The 20,375-nt window shown below is 42.5% G+C and overlaps 2 protein-coding genes across 2 annotated transcripts in view; one reads left to right on the forward strand and one right to left on the reverse strand.

Annotated features, from left to right (window-relative positions):
• LOC123515355 (TATA-box-binding protein-like) overlaps window positions 1–9,768 on the reverse strand; it is a 39,763-nt gene extending 29,995 nt beyond the window's left edge. Inside the window, 1 exon segment of the mRNA XM_045273856.1 lies at window positions 9,624–9,768. The gene's annotated coding sequence lies outside the window, so the exon portion shown is untranslated.
• Window positions 9,769–10,648: 880 nt separating this feature from the next.
• Window positions 10,649–20,276, forward strand: LOC123515482 (rRNA-processing protein UTP23 homolog). The gene is made up of 6 exons (XM_045274084.1): window positions 10,649–10,980; window positions 15,596–15,737; window positions 18,286–18,391; window positions 19,048–19,174; window positions 19,599–19,721; window positions 20,015–20,276. The coding sequence occupies exons 2-6, from the start codon at window positions 15,618–15,620 to the stop codon at window positions 20,247–20,249; spliced, it is 711 nt and encodes a 236-aa protein (XP_045130019.1). The 5' UTR covers window positions 10,649–10,980; window positions 15,596–15,617; the 3' UTR covers window positions 20,250–20,276.
• The last annotated feature ends 99 nt before the right edge of the window (window positions 20,277–20,375 follow it).

Below are 20,375 nucleotides of genomic sequence, written 5' to 3' on the forward strand. Positions count from 1 at the left end.
GCACTGTCTCTTATGGAGTGTCCCTTGTACAGACTGCAGTAGCATACCATGCTTAAGGCAATGTGAAGTGAATAGCAGCTGTCCAGGCTATGGGCCACTCACTGGGACAAGAATGAGGCCTTCAAACCACTTATCAGAACCATTAAGACCACTACCAGTCATGTGTGTTGATCTCTTAAGTACCTTGGCAACCTTAAGTCATTCTGTGGTGTAATTTTGCCAAAAATTACAGGTCATCAGAAACTGCTTATTCTGAGGGGCCTACAAGTGACTGAACAAGATACTTCATTATGCGACAAGACAACAGTTATAACAAGTATGCAAAAGATAATCGCTCAACCATCATAAGTAGCTAGAATGTTAGATACTAGACCCAGAGGAAAGCAGCAGAGAATGAAGCAGCTGTGTGTTCTCTAGAGGTATGGTTGTTAGGCATATGGAAGCATCAATTGGGCATAGTGATGAGAAGGATGCTAGATACAAAGGCCTGGCAATGAAAGATAAAAATGGTGTTAATATGCTAATGAATGAGAAATGAGTAAAAGAAGTTGTAGGTCTGATAATATAAATGAATGCATCATGGCTTCAAAGATGGTAAATTATCAGCTGTAATGGTGTATATTCCACAACCTGGCTTAAATTGTATGGGTTTTGACAGTGTTATGCTGTATCCACCCCACCATGAGATGTCTCCTGTTGCCTGGGTGCCATTCAGAAAGAAGTCAGAGACCTGCCGGCCTCAGAGCCAAACATGCTGCATTCTACCACAGTACCAGTTTTTATTAATATATGGCAGTCTCTCTACACATTGAGTCTGGCACTTATAGGCACCATCTGAATACCAATGGCAAACTTTCAGTTAACCAGAACATATGGTGGCAGTGGTGGAAAGAAGAGACAACTTGATGTCCTGGTGCTCTGTCTGTTTCTCCAGCCCATTACATGCATACCAGCTACTTCGGCCTTCATCTTGTGCTATGAGCTTCTAGCTACTTACTACAACTTGAATGCTTTGTTGCTGTTCCTGTTCCACTTTTAGACTTCACAGCCACCAGCCTTTACATCCACATCTTTTAGAGTACACTTATGCCTCAGTTAAACAAACTAAAAGGGGGAGCATTGGTCCAATAAAGCCGACTGTCTATAATTACCAATGACAAAAACTTACAGTGTGAATACCCAGCTAATATCAACAATTATGTTAAGAAAGACAGTAAAAAATACAGTGCTGTACCCTTAATCAAACACACACTCCAATATAACAGTGTAAAGTACTTCTATTCCACTACACTGTAAATATACATCAAAAGAATACTTCACAACGTATTCAGTCAGTTTAGATTTTGCCTTATGAATATCAAAAACTTTTTTACACCATATTCTTCACAGACACGTTTCACAGATGCACCACTTTCCAACATTTTAATCAGATAAAGCTTCTGTGCTTTAAGTAAATTCATCCTTTCCCTCTTTTCTACTTCTCCTCGAGATGACATGGTTGTAGAAAATTATGATAATCTAAGCACAACAAGGGCAAAAACCACGGAACAATGAGCTACATGTATTGCTTGCTGTACTGCTGAAGTTCACACAGAATAAGTATTCCAGTCAGGACTATGTCCATTTGGGTGGGGTTGCTTTGGTTAATCCCCTGGTCACAACAATGCCATATCAGCCCCAACACACATCACTCCATCTCATTTTGTCAACTATTTACTACTTCTTAATGATTTATATATTTACATGCATTCTAATAAGGTTACATAGTGTAATGAAAGTGATCTACTTCATAACAATATAAGTAACATGACATGTAACAATACTCCCGTCACAAAGCCATGAGACATTGTCAAAACAGGTCAGGGATCAGGATGCAGGGCCCTCACACACATTCCTCAACGGACTCCCACATTACCTCTACAATGGACGGCTGCAGTCTGCTGGAGACGCCTATGGCTACCCCCTTTGACATGGTGACCATTGCTCATGCCGGACCTATAGTAAGTAAAACCCTTGCTACTGGTCTCACCACTGCCAGGTCTCCTTGTCTCAGAGAGTCCCACCATATCCACCCTCAGCCTACTGAGCTCATTCGATACACGAGGCAGTCGGTGATCCTCTCAGAGGCTCAGGACGTTCCAGGAGCCTAAACATAGAACCCTCTGAAGGTTTACTCCAGGAATGGTCCGACAGGCAGCCGCCACGTCTGCAGCCCCATCAGCACCCCCAAACCTAAAAATATGGCGAGGGGATCTTCCCGTCCCTCTCAAGACACAGGGATCTCGTGAGCTTTCCCCTGCATCCGTCATATGGGTAGGCAAGCCCCTCTGGTGCCTTGGCACCGAGGGCCTTGCACAGTCAAATCCCCCAGCAGAACTGGATCAGGATCGTGGCAAGAGGCTCACCCATGCCTAGAGCCTCGACCCCTACCTCTACCTCTAACTCTGGTAGTGGCTGTGGACTTTTTTACAGGGAGGGGTTGCAAGCCCCACCCCAACCAGTTAGGTCAGCCTTGGACAGGGACACTGGCATCCCTGAGGGTAAAAGATCCTGGCTCCTGGCTGCCAAAGAAAAGACAGAAAGGGAGGCAAAGACAGCAGAAACAGAAGGGGACTGAGCTATGGGATGTAGAGGGCACTCACTTAGATAGAATCCACCTACCACTACTGCTTACACCCAATACAGTATTTTCTTCTGCCTCTGTAACTGGCATCAATATAATATTTTTTCACATGTTTTTGCTAACACCTTCAGTTCAGATTACAAGTGACTGAATGCCCTGTTACAATGTCACTGTTTGTGTTACTATCTCATGTCTTACACAGACAAGCACCTGCATGTCATCTATGTGTTCTATGCATCACTTTGTTAGACATGAGACCATGCCTGGCTGGCAAAGCTGAGCAATTGTACAGTTTAGGACACAGGGTGACAGGTGACAACACCGCCGATGACCTGACGCCGAGGAGGTAAGACGTGGTGTGTTTTTTGCTCCCGATTTTCTTTGTTTATTTCGTTCTCTTCTTGTGTGATTAAGCAGGATGTATGATAATGACTGTAAGGTATGTAAAGGTGAGGTGGATAATAGGGGTACTTCTATAGCGTGTGAGTTTTGTGGTGATTGGTACCACATGCGATGTGTGGACCTAAAGGGAGCTAGCCAGAGGCTGCTGAGCAACGACTTTCTTATAGGTCTATGCCCTGAGTGCCTAGACACTACCAGGGCATGGTGGGAGGAGAAACGCAAAGCAAAGAACAAGGGAGACACGGGTAGGACAGGGGAGGTCCCTGACCCTAGTAGTGAGGGAGAAGTAGAGGTGGTAGGGGGCGCCACATGTACGCTGACCCCACAGGAGTCTGACCACTCTTACAGCAACAAGGCTGTAACAGACTCCGTAGTAGCCAAGGCGGTGAAGAATTGAGGGTGGAAGAGGACAGTAGCTTGGGGGAGGCAAGTAAGAGTCGAAGGTACAGGAGGAGGCCAGGGGAGGAGCTAGGAGCAGGAAAGTACAGGATACCCCCAGCCAGACACAGTTCAATGGACAGAGAGGTAAGGAGGACCAGGGTAATGTTGAGTCGGCGTGGATGGGCGTAGGTTGGTAATCTTGGAGGTATATCCAGGATGGCAAGCGACTGTGGCTCAAGACAGGGAGTAAAGTTAGGAGGATGTGGCTGTTTGGAGACAGCCTGATGAGAGGAATAGGAAAAGAAATATACTCCCTGTCCAAAGGTGGCTACAAGGTGATGGATAAGAGCAAACCAGGGGCCAATATCCGGGGCATCCGTGAGGCGGTGATGAATTCCCTCCACCAGATGGAGCCCGAAGACCTGGTGGTGATAGAGGGAGGAGGAAACGGGCTGGAAGATATAGGAGGACAGGAGACAGTTAGGGTGATGGAGGAAATAGTTAGAGTGGTGGAGTGCAAGGTACACAGGAGGCCCTTGATGATGTGTTTCCCTAAGAGGTGGGACAAGGCTTTTGGTCGGGAGAGGAGATGGGTGAATGGAAAGTTGGTAGGAAGGCTGGAAGACTGGAAATGTGACGGGATGCAGTTGTGGGAGAAGATGGACTGGAGACAGGTGTGGACACAGGACGGAGTGCATTTGTCCAATATAGGAAAGGTGTGGGTGGCCTGGAACCTGGTGGAGTGGACTCAGCGATGGGAGGAAGGTAAGAAGGAATAGGATAGAATCCGAAGAGGAGGGGTGGGTGTTTTTATGAGAGAAAAGGAGGACAGAAGCATGAAAGAGAGCAGGCTACCGAGAGAAAGGGAACCTGCGGCAAAAGAGTGTGAATGTGAAAGGAAGAGGAGGTACCCACGGGGCGTCAGGATGCATGAAGATTGGGTGTGTGAATGTGAGAGGATGGGGCACTGGGAAATTTGAGGACGTGTCTAAGGAGCTGGAAGAGTGGCATTTTGACTTAGTCGGAATGACCGAGACACACCTGAGGGATGATGTGAAAGTGGATGGTAGTGAGTATGTGATGATTGGAAAGGGACGGAAGATGCAGGACAGAGTAGGAGGAGGGGTAGCTATCATGTATAGGAAGGAAAGGAATTTTAGAGTAGAAAAACTAGATGTAGGAAGCTGTGCCATGAGTGAGGATATTCTAGCAGTGAAGGTAGAGTGCACAGGTGAGCATAGGAAGTGTGAAAGTTTGGTGGTGATTGTAGTATACATGACAGTAGAGGGTGAGAGAGTAGTGACAGAGAACAGCAGGAAGTATGGTATTCTAAGGAAGATCGTGGGAGAATGTGCTGGAGAGAGAGTGATTGTTATGGGAGATATGAATGCACATGTAGGTATACTAGGCGAGCAAATGAACAGGAATGGAGAAATGCTTGACAGCTTTGTAAATGAGATGGAGTTGGAGAACCTGAATGAGACCCTGGCTGAAGGACGAGTGACTTGGTGTGCGAGGAACCAGGAGTCTGCGATTGATTATATGTTAGTGAATAGGAGAATGCGTGAGATGGTGGACCGCATGTGGATTGACGAGGATGGAACGATTGACATTGTCTCGGACCATAACATGCTGGTGTTGGAGTGTAAGTTGAATGGGAGACAGAATAGGAATATAAAAGCTAAGAGGAGAAGGTGGAGGCTAAGAGATGCAGGATGGGAGAATTTCCAGGTAGACCTGAGTGAGAGATGCTGGGAAGATGAAAGCTTGAATGATGTGGATGAATTGAATGATAGATTTGTCAAGAATGTGAAGAATGCAGCTGCCAGCCAGATAGGGTATGTGAGGACGAGTGCCAGAAAGCATACCTGTAAGCCATGGTGGAACGATGAGGTTAGGGATGCCAGGAGAGAGAGAAAAAGAGATTAAATAAGGTGTGTAGACAGCTGAGAAAGAGGAGGCATGAGAGTGAAGAGGCAGAAAGTGAATACCAGAATGCATGGACAGCATATGTGAGGCAGCAGCGAGTGATGAAGCGAAAGATAATGAATGCCAAGGATAGGTGTGAGAGAAGCGTGATTCAGTCCCTCAGAGAGAAAGGCGTGGAAGGTGGCAAAGAATGGTATAGATTCCTGAGGGGTGAGGGGATGTCTGACCGTGAAAATGTGGAGAGCCTCAAGGTGAATGGGACAGTGGTGACAGACAAGGTAGAGATGAGAAAGGTGATCAAAGAGTTCTAGGAAAAGATTGGAGGTGTTGGTGAGGTTTTTGATGTTAAAGAAGGGTGTGTGACACTGGAGAGAAAGGACGCGGATGAATTGAATGATAGAATCAGCAGAGAGGAAGTGGAGAAATGTGTGAAAAGGCAAAAGAATGGTAAGGCAGCAGGGCCGGATGAGATACCATATGAGATGTACAAAATGGAGAAGTTCTGATTGATAGGATGACTGAGCTCTTTAACCAGGTGTGGGAGGAGGAGAGAGTGCCAAGAGTGTGGAATGAATGTAGGGTGACTCTGTTACACAAGGGAGGATACAAGAGTAAAGATGAGTTGAAAAACTACAGGCCCATTGCATTAGTGAATACAGTGGGTAAAGTGTTCAGTGGTGTGCTGAATGAGAGATTGTGTAAATGGATTGAACAAACTGGAGTGCTGGGTGAAGAACAGAATGGTTTCCGTGTGGATAGGAGAGCTGAAGACAACATGTTTGTGGTGAATGAGCTGATTGAGAGGAAAAGGAACGAGGGTAGTAAATTATACTTGGGTTTTCTGGATATAGAGAAAGCATATGACAGGGTGAATAGAAGAATGTTAGGCAGAGTCTTAGAAAAGATTGGACTGAGTTCAAAGATAGTTAGTATAGTGCAAAGTATGTATGTGGACACAAGAGCTAGATATAGACTAGGAGACATAGAAACAGACTGGGTAAAGAGTGAGAGAGGAGTCAGGCAGGGTTGTATTTTGTCACCAACCCTCTTCAGTTTATATACAGAAGAACTGGCTGCCAGAATGAGAAGGATGAATGCAGGAGTAAAGGTGGGGAATGATAGGGTATGTGTGCTCTTGTATGCAGATGATGTGGTAGTCATGAGTGAATCAGCAGAGGAGCTCCAAAGTCTCCTGGATGTTGTAGATGGCTATGGAAGAGACTTTGGGGTGAGATTCAGCAGTGAGAAGAGCAAGGTGATGGTTGTGAATAGGTCAGATGATGAAAGAAACTTGGTGTGGAGACTGGGAGAAAATGAGGTGCAACAGGCTGAGGAATACAAGTATCTGGGGATGTGGATGAGTCCATATGGCTGTGTGAAAGCAAAGAATGAAAAGATGAGTTTGGTGAACCAGTGGGTGGGTCGGCTAGGAAGTGCAGCAAGGATGAGAGCCAGCAAGTATGATGTGCTGCGAGAAGTTTGGAAGAGCGTGGCTGTTCCAAGCATCATGTATGGTATGGATGTGATGACGTGGAATGAAAGTGAATTAGAGAAGCTAGAAATAGGACAGAACAGAGTAGCAAGAATGGCTCTAAATGCACCAGGGTATGCAGCAATAGAGGCATTAAGGGGAGACATGGGATGGAGTACCTTCAGAGAGAGGCATGTGAAGGCAACACTGAGATTCAAGGCTAGGCTAGAACGAATGAATGATGCAAGAATAGTTAGGAAGGTGTTTCTATGGAATGTTAGGAATAGCAGGTGGGGGAAGAAGTGTGTCAGGATGGTAGTGAAGAGTGGTCTGGAAACTAGTTGGGCATTCCAGCGAGTTGAGGGGAAGCATGTTGAGAGTAACTGGAGCATGATTGTTGGAAATGGAGAGGGCCCAGACTGGGATGTAAGGAAGTGGAAGAGAGAGATAGACAGAAGGGTGAAGTGTATTGGACTGAGCGAATGGAGGACTAGGATGGAACAAAAGAGTACTCTGGAGTGGTATAGGGAGAAAGAGGCCCCAATGTATGAAAAGTGGTATGATGGCAGCCTGGGGGGTGACCTCCTCTTCCGAGCTAGGGCACAGTGCATGAATGTGAATGCAAGGAGTTACAGATGGTCAGAGTCCCGCAGCAAAGTGTGCCAGATGTGTGACATGGGAGAAGACGAGACGGTGGAGCATGTGATGCTGGAGTGTGTGAAGTATGCCAGAGACAGAAATGAGATGATGCAAGTGGTGCTGAGGGAACTGGGGGATGCCAGGGTGGAGAAGACTGGAAGGGAATGGATGGTGTTCCTGCTGGGACTGTGTGGAGACACGAGTGAAAGGATGATAGAAGCTGTCAAGGAGTTCCTGGAGAGAATGTGGAGTGCCAGATGCAGGGATTAGTAGTATTAAGGATGGTGTGTGGTTTAGGTTATTGTTGCCTTTTTTTTCTTTTTATCCCCTACAGGAGCTGCCGATACTAAGGCCTGCCTCAGGAGAAATCCTGGGACACCTGTAGAATCAAGATCAAGATCACAGCCCCATGCTGTGTTCATTGGCAAATCTATAGAACAGCAACTCCTTACATATTCTTTTCTATTACCCCCTTCCCCCCCACAAGCTTGGGGGCACGTGGGGAATCGGGGGGTTTTGGGAGGGGAGCCAAAAGAGGTGAGATATGGCGATCCAAAAAAATCTAAGGAAAAAACCTAACCTAACGTAACCTAACCTAACCAGGGGGGCTGTCCCCCCCGGACCCCCCCTCCAACACTAAACTAACCCTAACATAAACCTAACCTAACGTAACCTAACCTAGACGGGGGAGCTGCACCCCCCCGGACCCCCCTGCAACACTAACCTAACCCTAACATAAACATAACCTACCGTATCCTTGCTTTGGGGGCAGCTTCCCTCCCCCCACACCGGTTCTCTTATAGCTTCACACAATATGCCCTACCTCTACCAATACCCCTCCTCACAATACCTTAACGAAAGGATGAAGGTCCTGGCTGGTCCTCTTCTCAATTGTACACTGACTTGCATCGCAGGAGCGATGATTTCCCAGTAATCAAATTCGCAACCTTTATAACTAATGTCACTGGTGGCCATGGCTCAACTGCACACACAGATCTCTGTGCACCTGTCTGCTCAGCTGTGCCCCACCTACAAATACATATAGCAAATTCCCATTGGTGCAGCTTGTGGTGTTAAGAGGTGGTGGCACGTCATTGGACAAAAGAACTCTAGACACAATAAGAATCGTATTCAGCAGTTACCCACAAACCCAGGATGTGAACAACAGACAGTCACTTCCTGTTACCCACAAACCCCAGATATATACAATAGACAATAGCAATGTTTAATATTTGGACTTAGACTCCAAGTGACGTCTCTAATTTCAGTGAGGCAATGTGACATAACCGTGTGACCCCCAAACAAGACCACAAGGTACGTGTTCTCCATTAATTACTCATCATTGTGTTATTATTGCACAGATTAGAGAGGAGGTCCTGTTCTTAAGATTTACTTTTTTTTTTATAAAATAACACATCCATGATCCCATGTGCTACTGTAACAATCAAGTTTGTCTCATACCAAACTGTACACTCTGACCATAACTTAACCTAGTGATCTGCCTGGCTAAAGCTGAAATAACAAGCATTTTCACTTGAGGGCTAGGTTAAATTTAAACTCATTCAGTTCATTAATTTCAAAGCAGATCCCTCCATTGTCTAAAAACGACTTGCAAAAGCATCATATTTTGCCAAGAAACAGACAGTGCCAGAAAATTAAGAGCCTTAAATTATTTCTGGTCCCCATTTGCCAGCGCGTCGCTTCCCCCACCACCGCCTCAAGCTACTGATTCAAACAGCTAGTTGGTCCGCCACCTTCACGTAACAGCCCTCTAAAAGCTACAAATTTCACGACAGCTTAAGTTATTTGCTGATTGTTTTTTTCACCTCAACAGAGATGTCATTACCACAGCCTTTGGTCAGCCTGTGAGGTGTGAAGTCGGGAACATTCGGCTTCCTAATCATGTCGCCAAGATACATTTACCATTATTACGTATCAGAGTACAATATACGAGTACATGTGACCGCAGAGTGCATGATCATCCAAGCCCTCAGCCCGCGCAGTGCCAAGGAGTGCCTGAGAATTGCAGCAGCAGGAAGCATTTTTTCAAGTGGTTTGGAAAAATATTTGAGCCGCGGCCTTTCATCCTCCCAGCACTGAGCCGCGGCGCAGGAAGCAACATGCCAAGCCAGGCACGCCCGCCCGCGATGTACATATGGCAGGGCGTGCACCACTCACCTGGATTACTGGAGGGAAAATGATGACCATAGAGTAGGAACAGCAGCCCGTCCCTCTCGCTGTTGCTGCTCCAAACACCGCTGTAGCCTCACTAGCCTGCCTGCTTCACATGTTCGGCACCGCCACCATTTCGGTCCCCACTTCAAGATTTGTATAAAATTAAATTGCTACTATTTATTGGTTGGAGAGGGGATCACAGGCGTCTTTTTCAGTTCTATATTCTAAGGTCTTATAAGTTCTGCCCACATAACAACTGAATAGTGGAGTTGCCCACGGAAGTGTTTTACCACAGTTCATTATCATAGCGAGACTTCCCTCACACAGACTTCCCTCTGGTACGTACAACTGCAGTAGCCTTATGAATTTAACCACTTGCTCCTTGAGGCTTATGTTATTTAGAAGTCAATATCTGGTTTTCCAGGCCATGCGATATTGTCAGTTGAATAAGAATTAATCAAATGTAATTTGTCATAAGTAACGCCGAAATATATGTTTAGCAATGGTTGATTGTCTCGCTCAAGGGACCTCTCTGTTTCATTGCAATAATATGCAATGCAAATAGATCAATAGCTACTTTATGTTAGTTTTTTAAAACAAAAAGACCGACATTCTTTTATTTTATGGCAGTCAGGAAAAATAATAATAATAAAAGTTGCCTGGAGAGTCCTAAAATAAAAAAAAAAAAAAACATCGCTCAGTCGCGACTCGCTCACACAGACTCCGCGGTACGTTACCACTCGTTCCTTGTAATTTATGCTATAGAAATAAATAGTTTGTCTTCCAGGCTCTTTGATGTCAGCTGAATAAAAGTAATCATATAGTGTCGATGTTTATTATTATTATTATTATTATTTTACCTACCTAGATAGAAGGAAAGAGACAAAGGCACAATGGTTGATATTCTTGTTTAATGGATGTTATATTAAAAAGGAAACAGGCGTAAGATAATATGCTGTAGCCTAGTTACTTTTATAAATACATAAATTTAGAGAAATGTCGATAAAATTTTTATCCGAGATACATTGCACCGAACTGGAGAGTGGTGATGATAAACAAACTAAACGTGGGAACTTGCTCACCCTCCTGGGCGGCCTTAGTCGTCCACCCCTTCCGGCTACCTTCGCCTTACCTGTGCCTTTTTGAGGAAGATCGGCCAGATACCCACACAGGACTACCCCAGGGCCCATAAGGATCTATAGATCTTCGCGACCCTAACACCACCACCACCAACAACAACAAATAGAATAAGTCGCAGCCATAACAACAGCTGACGGCCCAGTGACGGGATTTCTTCTCTTCGGTAATGGTATTGTCGAATAAGTGACAAGCGTTTTGGAAATAAGCGTATAGAGAAAAGGTAGGTCACAAAGTACAAAGTGAAAATCTGTTTTGCCAATATTACTCTGCAATAATAGTTTCCTAAACTAACATATGTATTATTGAGTAATTTGAGATGCCATTGATTAATGAAATGAAACCACGGTAAAGGTTCAGAATGACCTAAGCTACATATATGAAAGTCATGCCATATATATATATATATATATATATATATATATATATATATATATATATATATATATATATAATGACCCTTTACCCTAACCTAGTTATATGGATAATAAAAACTGCTTTGAAATTCAAAGGTATCTTATGATTGAAAAGGCAAGGAAGCTAGCTAACTTATCAATCATGGGGGGGCGTTCGCCAGGAGGCGTGTTGCCTTGCCCATCCTATGGCACCACTCCAGGTGGTCAAGTCTCGCGAGTCTCCATGCAGGCTCCCTTTCCATGCCAAGTAACTCCCAGGAAGAGGCATGCCACAGCCATGAGCTGTGGATGTCCCCTTGGCCACCTCCATGCTGGGTTATCCCTTTCAGAGACAACCCAATAGGCAGGATCGGCTTCCGGATAGTGTGCCACATACCTATACAGTCGCATTTGGCATTGATGGACTATGCTGGTAATTGGTCTCGAATCAGTGTCATGGAGCAATCACTGATTTGACACAAATTTTTACCAACGGTACCCCATGATTTTGCAAAGGCATCTAGTGCCAAAGACATCAATTCACCTCTTCAGATCGGTGTTCATTGTCCATGTCTCACAACCATTGTTGCAGTATACCTACACTCCTATCGAGGTGTGTGAAACTGAAGAGAAGGAGACATTATACGCCAAACTCGACTCTGTACTGGACCAGTGTCCCTGTCGTGATGTACCTTTTGTCTTGGGGGACTTTAATGATGTCACTGACACTGAGAGAGTTAGCTACGAGTTATGTGTTGTTCCCCATGGCTCTGGTACCAGGAATGACAAGAGCTCTTTCCTTCTAAATCTTGCAAGATCCAGATGGTTGAGAATTACAGGTTCCTGGTATCAGAGACCAACTCTGCACTGCTGGACTTGTATAGCAATGCTGGAAGGGTAGCGAAGGAGATCGACCATATCCTTGTTAGTACTCGTACTCGTTGGAGGATCCTTCAGAACTGCAGGGTTTTTAGGAGTGCCAACTTCTTTGCAACTGATCACAGGCTTATTGTTGCTACACTCGAGCTTCATGTCAAGTCCAGAAAGCCTCCAAGATGTGACCACATTGTGTTTTATCTTGAGAAACTGAAGGACTTGACGTGCCGAGGAGTATGTAGTGACAGTCTCCAATCGGTTTGAAGTGCTCAACACCCTTCAGGACCCAGTACAGCTATGGGATACCTTCAAACGGGAGCCATTTGAGGCTGCCAAGGAATTCGGTGTTAGAGCATTCAAGGTCATGGAGTGGTTTCGCCTCAGTAGAGATGCTGGACAATATTGAGGAGAGTCACGCTGCCAGACTTGCTGGGAATCGCGACCAGTACAGGGCTCTGTCATGTAGGATTAGAGCTCTCCTGAGGAGAGACAAGGAGAGGTATGTCAGGGTCTCGCTGAGTATGTAAAGTGTCATTTAAATGCTAATGACCTCTGACCTGCCTATTGAGCCCCGAAGAAACTCCGCTTCAAGTTTACATTTCAGGCGAGCGCTATCTGAACAGCAGATGACCACCTTGTATTAGGTGCTGATGGGCAGATGGCTCATTGGGCTGAGTATTTTGAGCAGCTGTTCATGGTGGATCCTCCAAATGGACATTTCCAAACTGCAGGGTTACAGATGTTGGATGTTGATCCACCCATTGACGAAACTGCATCCTCCTTTGATGATGTCAAAGAGGCTGTGGCAAAGTTGAGGGGTGGAAAGGCAGTTGGCATCTGTAACATCAGTGCAGAGCTGCTCAAAGCAGAGGGTGAGGTCATGATCCATGGGTTGCAGGCTGTCTTGACTGCTGTATGGCATTCAGGTACCATTCCCCCTGACTGGAAAAAGGGATTGGTCATCCCTTATCTGGAAGGGGAAAGGGGACCTTCAGGACTGCAACAGCTACCGTGGTATAACACTGCTCAGCGTACCAGGCAAAGTGCTTGCCCCATTTGCTGTTGATGCATATCTGCAATCACCTGCTGAAACACCAGAGACCTGAACAGTCTGGGTTCACGCCCAGTAAGTCAACAACTGACCAGATCCTAGTGCTTCATGTACTGGTGGTGCGCTGATGTGAGTTTCAACAAGGGATGCTTACAGCCTATGTCGATCTCAAGGCATTTGATTCAGTGCATCAAGAGACACTCTAGGATCTTCTGTGTCTTCGTGGGATTTCTGCAAAGATTATTGGTCTATTAATTGGCCTCTACTCTGGGATTGTGAGTGCTGTGAAGTGTGTTAGGGACATGTTCAGCTTCTTTCCTGTGAATACTGGAGTGAGGCAGGGATGCGTGCTTGCTCCATCACTTTTTAACATTTACATGGACTGGGTACTAGGCAGAGTTGTAGACCAAAGTCATTGTGGAGCATCTGTTGGCAATACTGAGATTACAAATCTTGTTTTTGCAGATGATGCAATAATCATTGCTGAGTCACGGGAGGTTCTGGTAATGGCTCTAGAGGCACTGCATGAGGAGGCAAAGCCCCTGGGACTCCATGTTTCCTGGCTCAAGACTAAGATTCAGGTGTTTGGAGGCTTACTGGATGAAACAGTACAGTCTGTCCATGCATGTGGCGAGGACATTAACATCTCAGAAAGTTTCACATACTTTGGTAGTGTAGTGTGTAACGACAGTGGGTTGAACCTGGAAGTTTTACAGCGGATTGGCCTGGCCCATGGCATTATGGACTCGCTCAACACGAGTATTTGGCGTTGTCGGTACCTGTGCAGACAAACAAAGATTTGGATCTTCAAGTCACTGGTGATCCCTGTTTTAGCTAACTTAACTTATTCAATTATAGCTAAAAGCTGCTGAAAAATAGCAATTGGAAAAGCCTTTTGGAAGAGTGTGGCCCTCCCTGCAGTGTTGTATGGTTCCAATATAGTAGACTTAACTCAAGAAGAAATTAAGAAATACAGAAAAATTGAAAATAGTGTGGGTCATCAGATGCTGGGACACCAAGGTATGCACAAAAAGCAGCACTCAGGGGAGAAATAGGAATTTCAAGCATGAAGGCAAGAGTAATGGAAGGGAAACTAAAATACTTACAATATATACTAAGAGAGGAAGGTAATGGTTTGCTGGGAAGGATAGTGGAGAAGATGAGGACAGGGAAAAAGAACAGGTGGACAAATGAGGCATTACTAGAAAGGAAAACACTCAGAATTAGAGGAAAAGACATAACAAATAAGGAAACAAAAGAAATAATTAGAATGTCGGATACAAATCGTTGGAAGCAACAGATGCTAGGAAAGGCAAGCTTGAAAGTATATAAAAAGTGGAGAACAGAGATAGGGGGACAGGATAAGATGTATGATAACAAAGAAGCATCAGTAATGCTATTTAGGTGCAGAACGAATTATTTAAATCTGGGATACAGGAAGAGATTTTGAAATGAGGACATGGGATGTACGTATAATGTGTGAAAGTGATAATGAAGACCTGCATCATTTTATTCTACACTGCCCAGCCTACACAGAAGAAAGAAGGAAGAACCCAATACTATAGCAACTCTATCAAGAAGACGAAGAAAATTTAATAAGGAAATTGCTTTTTGTGGAAAAAATAGAGAACATAAAAAATACACTCTAGAATTTCTGGAAAATAAGGGAAAGAAAATAAAAGAAACAGTGGCACCACAATGAAGGAAACATAAGGGAGTTGGGAGTGCCAATCCAAAGGTAGCACAAGCTGGTGGGAATGCAGGGCAGTGGGGTGTTATGGCGGGGTAAGATTATTTTGGGGGGAGTAAATTACCAGAATTGTCTAAAATATGGCAAATATATGACCAGAATCAATTAAAACACCCAGGTATGCACATTCTACAATTATAACAAACTATCTGAAAAATTTCCCACCATATCGGGAAAAAAATCCACTGCCTTGCTTTACCTAACCTAAACCACGTATTTGTCATGTTTTAAGTAATTCTGCTGATTTACTCCCCAGAAAATATTCACTTTCATCTCATCCCATCCAAAAGCCCCACATTCCCACAGGTCCCTAAGCTTGTTGGGGGTAGAGAGTTGGTGGCATTTTTCTAAAAGTTTGTACTATCATATTATATGTAGACAATGGATTTTGTGAAGGTCTGGAAGAAATTAGTTGAAAAATAAGGCACTAGAGTTATACTGGACCATTACTGAAACCCCTCTGAGTAATATATTTTGAGGATAATATCAAAGTAACATCAGTATTTTCATCTGAGGGCTAGTTGGGTTAGATTTGGTAAAGTTTCGATTCATTAATCAATTTTACTCAATCTCTTTATTATGTAAATCACAAATTGTAAAAGTGTCAGATTTTACCAGTTAATACTAGATGGTCAGTGTCTGGAAAGTAGCAATCTAAGGTTATTTACATAACCCACATTTGTTCAGTAATTTCTAATCAAGTATTAACCTTCTAACTCTTATTATTGTAATTTTTAGGGTGATTGTTAATTTTCCTAACCTACAGATAAGCACACCTACCATCCACCATGAAAATCAGGCGCCAAAAAAAATCCCAAAAGATCCTTGCATTCTTCCAGAGCAACTTTGCACTGCAGGCACCCTACACCGTCCTGCTGGACGCCACCTTCTGCCGCGCTGCCTTGGAGGTGATTCACTTGTAGGATTTGTTACTGTAATTTGGTTTACACTTACACATGTTCAGAAACAGATCTTGATACATATTTCTTTTTTGCAAAATGAATGTTTTATTTTCTTAGTATAGATAGACTCATGATTTCTGACCAGGAATTCAATCTAAAAATTGGAAGCCACAGCTAAGGTTGGACTTTTTTTTTTTTTTTTTTTTTTTTTTATGCAAGCTGGGAAACTGGCCAAGGACAACAAGAATGAAAAAAAAAAACATGATTGCCAGTTCCCTTAAAGATAATAAGAGTCTGGGACAAATGTTTTCAAACCTCCCTCTTAAAAGAAGTCAAGTTGTAGGAAGATGGAAATACAGAAGCAGGTAGTGACTTTCGGAGTTTACCAGAGAAAGGCAAGAATGGGTGAGAGTACTGGTTAACTCTTGCATTAGAGAGCTGGACAGAATAGGCGTGAGAGGAAGAGGAAAGCCTTGTGCAGCAAGGCTGCAGGAGCAAGGGAGATATGCAGTTAGCATGAAAATAGCAATAAAAGATAGCAAAAGATGCATCATCCCAGTGGTGAGAAAGAGGCTGAAGACAGTCAAAGGAAGAGAGTTGAGTACTCCATACAAGGAGGGATAAGGCCCTTGTACAGAGTTAACAGTTCCATGGCTGAGAACAGCTGGCAGAGATGGTTCAGAACACCTAACTTCATAGAAGGTGTTTTAGCAAGAGAAGAGATGTGAAGCTCCTATTTTAGATTATGAGTAAAGGACAGACCGAAGATATTCAGTGTGGAAGATGGGGACAGCTGAGCGTCATTGAAGAAGAGGGGATAGTTGTCTGGAAGATTGTGTTGAGTTGAAAGATGGAGGAATTGAGTTTTTGAGACATTGTAGGCTGGTATCATCAGCGTAGGAATGGAAAGGGGAAGAAGTTTGGTTAAGATCATTAATGAATAATAGAAAGAGAACAGAATGACAGAACCCTGAGGAACACCACTGTTAATAGATTGAGAAGAACAGTGGTCATCTACCACAGCTGTAATAGAACATTTGGAAAGGAAACTTGAGATAAAGTTGCAGAGAGAAGGATAGAAACCATAGCAGGATAGTTTTGAAATAAAAGCTTTGTGCCAGACTCTATCAAAAGCTTTTTAATATGTTTAATGTGACAGCAAAAGTTTCACTGGAATCTCTAAAAGAGGATGACCAAGATTCAGTGAGGAAAGCCAAAAGCCATACTGACGATCAGAGAGAAGATTGTAAAGTGACAGATGTGTGACTGTAAGCCACAGCTCTGGATGTAGGAACTTCAATAACCTATGAATATACATCAGTGGTTTCCACCCAGTAGGCATCACTTAACCTGTATGCTATGGCACATCAAATGATGAACAGCGTGTAACTGTGACTTACATCATGTGATCTAAAGCAATGGTTCCGAAACCATCATACCTGGCCCCCTTTTTACTTTTAGCAAACCTCCCCCTTTATTTTGGATTTAGTACATGAAATTATATAATTTTCCTATATATTTACATCTTAGCATTGTATAGAAAAAACAGATCTCTGCTTGTACTACCATGAATTAGAGAAACAAATTATATAATTATACTCTGCATGTATGTAAGAACAGATATTTGTTCTTGAAATAATTTCATTATTGTTATTAAACAAAGATTTTTGAGCAGATTGCTTCACACTCCCCTTGTTTCTTCTTCATTGCCTTCTCTTGGAGGGGAGGTGCACTTTCTAATTTGGAAACCACAAATCTAAAGGCTATTTTTAAACTGGGGGCCTATGGTTTGCTCTCATATGTTTTGAAATTATATTTAGCAACTCAAGATGAATCCAGCCTTATTACAAGTAATTGTATGTGTGCTGATGATACAGTACAAGAAATTATATAGTATAAAAGAATATGAAAGGCTACATGAAAGTGTATCTTACTGTACAGACAAAAATTGGTAATCCTAAATTATAAATAAATTTCCTTATGGTTTATCATCATTCTATGTTTAGTATTTTATCTACCTCCTTACCAGTTGACTATCTGTTCATGACCTCACTCACCACCACAAAAACTACCTTCCAGCTCACTGAAATACCACAAATATACTACACCATCATACCTGATATACATAATGTATATAATGAACTAATGTTTGGTTTTCCTATACTTTTCATGCAATCTTTCATCTTGTAATGGTAAAAATTATTTTTGAGAATTTTTTTTTATGCCAAGAATTGCACACCACAGGTATGACCATGGGAATGCTATTGGGCACTTAACAGGTTGATATTTTATGGTAAATTTTATATAGTATATGTGTAAGTCAACTACCTATATGAAGGCCAACAACCTCTAACATCTATCAAGTGAAAAAATCTATTGACCTTGGAGTGCTGTGCTGTTTATGATAACAAGTATTCAATCATCACATTTTGAGGAAACATAGAGAGAGAGAAAAATGTTCCATATTATTCCATATCATAAAAGGTATACCATATGTCAACACTTAGTTACTATCACTTATGTGTAATTGTTATTCTTATTTTTTTCTTTTTAGGGCAAAGTGCTTATCAAAGAGCAAATTCCAAAATACCTTGGAGCCCAGACTAAGATTGTCACCACTCAGTGCATCATCCTGGAGGTGGAGAAGCTAAGCAAGATAAGTGAGTGAATGCTCTCTCTCTCTCTCTCTCTCTCTCTCTCTCTCTCTCTCTCTCTCTCTCTCTCTCTCTCTCTCCTTTTGGGCATTTGAATTTGATGTGAAAGTAGGAACTTTTGCACTTTCATGTCAAGAAAATGCTAACTCAGATATATGAAATGATGTATAAATCAGGAAAAGAATTGTAAACATCCTGGCTTAGATGCTTTTTTTTTTTTTTTTTTTTCATTAACAATATTTTGCATACCAGTGTTTATATTGTTTATTGACTTACGCAGTGGCATAGTGAGGGATAAATATACATGGGGTAAAACATGAAAATGTCACCCAAGAAAGTAATAAAAATGTGAGATTAGGAATAAATACTTGTTTATTATGTATACACATATTATACTATACATACATGAATATTTTGTGCACCTTCAATTTTGCAAAGTTTAAAATAAGTCTGATCATCAATATTCTCAGTAGCCTCGCTTGTGCTGTCCCCTCACAAATGTGCCACTTGGAGCATTTGTTCTGCTTGCCTCCTATCACTATGCCACTGAACTTATGTTCTAAACTTACTTTTTTCTTTATCCTTCATTAGCTTAATCACACAAACAGAATTTAGAAATGTTCAATATGTAAAGTTGATTCAGTGGATATGTCTTTCCTCAGGTTCTAAATTGTATGGTACATGGATAGTTGTGAAACAGTTTCCTGTACACAAGTGTGGTCATGAAGGAGATCCTGTGCCTGCTTCTTTTTGTGCAAAATCCCTCCTTGGCAAGAATAATCCAGGAAAGTAAGTTTTTTTTTTTTTTTTTTTTTTTTTTTCATTATGCATGTGTATGTATTCTTTGTCCATTTACATAAAAAGCTGATATCATTGGTAGGGGCATGATACTGTTACACAAACATGCTTGAATCACATCACTCTTGCAGTATATTATTCCTAATTCACAAATTCAGACGAGTTTTACCATAACTACTTCAAATAGAAATAGTATAAATCATGTATTAAGTACTAAGGTCCCTTTCCATTATCCACCTTGCCATATTTTTGCAACATACATATATCTTTCTTCCCCTTTTCCTTTGTTTGTCACTTTATTTATCTTGTCAGTTATCCTAGCTTTATTCATATATATGATAAGGAATTCTGTATTAGCTTTTTTTTCTCACATTTTGTCCATACACAATATGGAAAATTATCCCATCTCCTTAAGGTACATAATGGCCAGCCAGGACCCTGAGCTGCGGTCACATGTCCACCAGGAAGTGGTAGGCACCCCCATCTTGTACCTACACCAGAGTGCCCCAACACTGGAGAAACCAACTAAAAAAGTGTAGCAGCAGCTCAAGCCCCAGGCAGGTGAGAGAATTGATTATTCTGTATCACATCTAGCTTTCCTGTAGATCTTTATTAGCCTCTCTTAAATTTAAACACTTGCCTGCCCTCATTCCACTGTATATCATCTAATTGATGCATAAACAATGAGTTGCGAACTGTTAAAAGTTGAAATAAATGAATACTTGATCACCAAAATCATCCCATTGTATATTCTTTGACTTGGAAAATCCAGAAGGGTATTATTATTGGAATTTGTAATAATAATTTTGCATGAATACATATCCTCAACAGCAAATTGTCATCACATGAGGAGACCACCCTGAAGACACTGAAACGCAAGCACTTTGGAGAAACAATACAGGAACCTCCAAGGAAGAAGAAAAAAGCAAAAAATCCTCATTCTTTGTCATGTAAAAAGAGCAAAAAAGTTAAGCAAGCAAACCAGCAAAAGACAGATGGAAAAAGGAAACGCAAACGACATAAAAGGAAAGGTGGAGCTGCCAAAGATATGTCTAGGAGTGAATAAATCAATAAAGTATACGTGTTTTCAAAATGATTTCATTGAATACACAAAATCTGAAGGTAAAGAGGTTTATGGAACAAAATTCTGCCTATGCTGACATAGGCCACAGACTAGGATGGAAGGTAAGCA

The sequence above is a fragment of the Portunus trituberculatus genome, chromosome 39, assembly GCF_017591435.1.
Source record: "Portunus trituberculatus isolate SZX2019 chromosome 39, ASM1759143v1, whole genome shotgun sequence".
Classification (NCBI taxonomy): Eukaryota; Metazoa; Arthropoda; class Malacostraca; order Decapoda; family Portunidae; genus Portunus; species Portunus trituberculatus.

Bases quoted from the DNA above. Each gene is read 5' to 3' on its own strand.
- LOC123515482 (XM_045274084.1), top strand. From the start codon at position 15,618: ATGAAAATCAGGCGCCAAAAAAAATCCCAAAAGATCCTTGCATTCTTC. The intron at 15,738-18,285 runs GTGATTCACTTG...TTTTCTTTTTAG, and splicing joins TCTGCCGCGCTGCCTTGGAG to GGCAAAGTGCTTATCAAAGA. The intron at 19,175-19,598 runs GTAAGTTTTTTT...CATCTCCTTAAG, and splicing joins GGCAAGAATAATCCAGGAAA to GTACATAATGGCCAGCCAGG.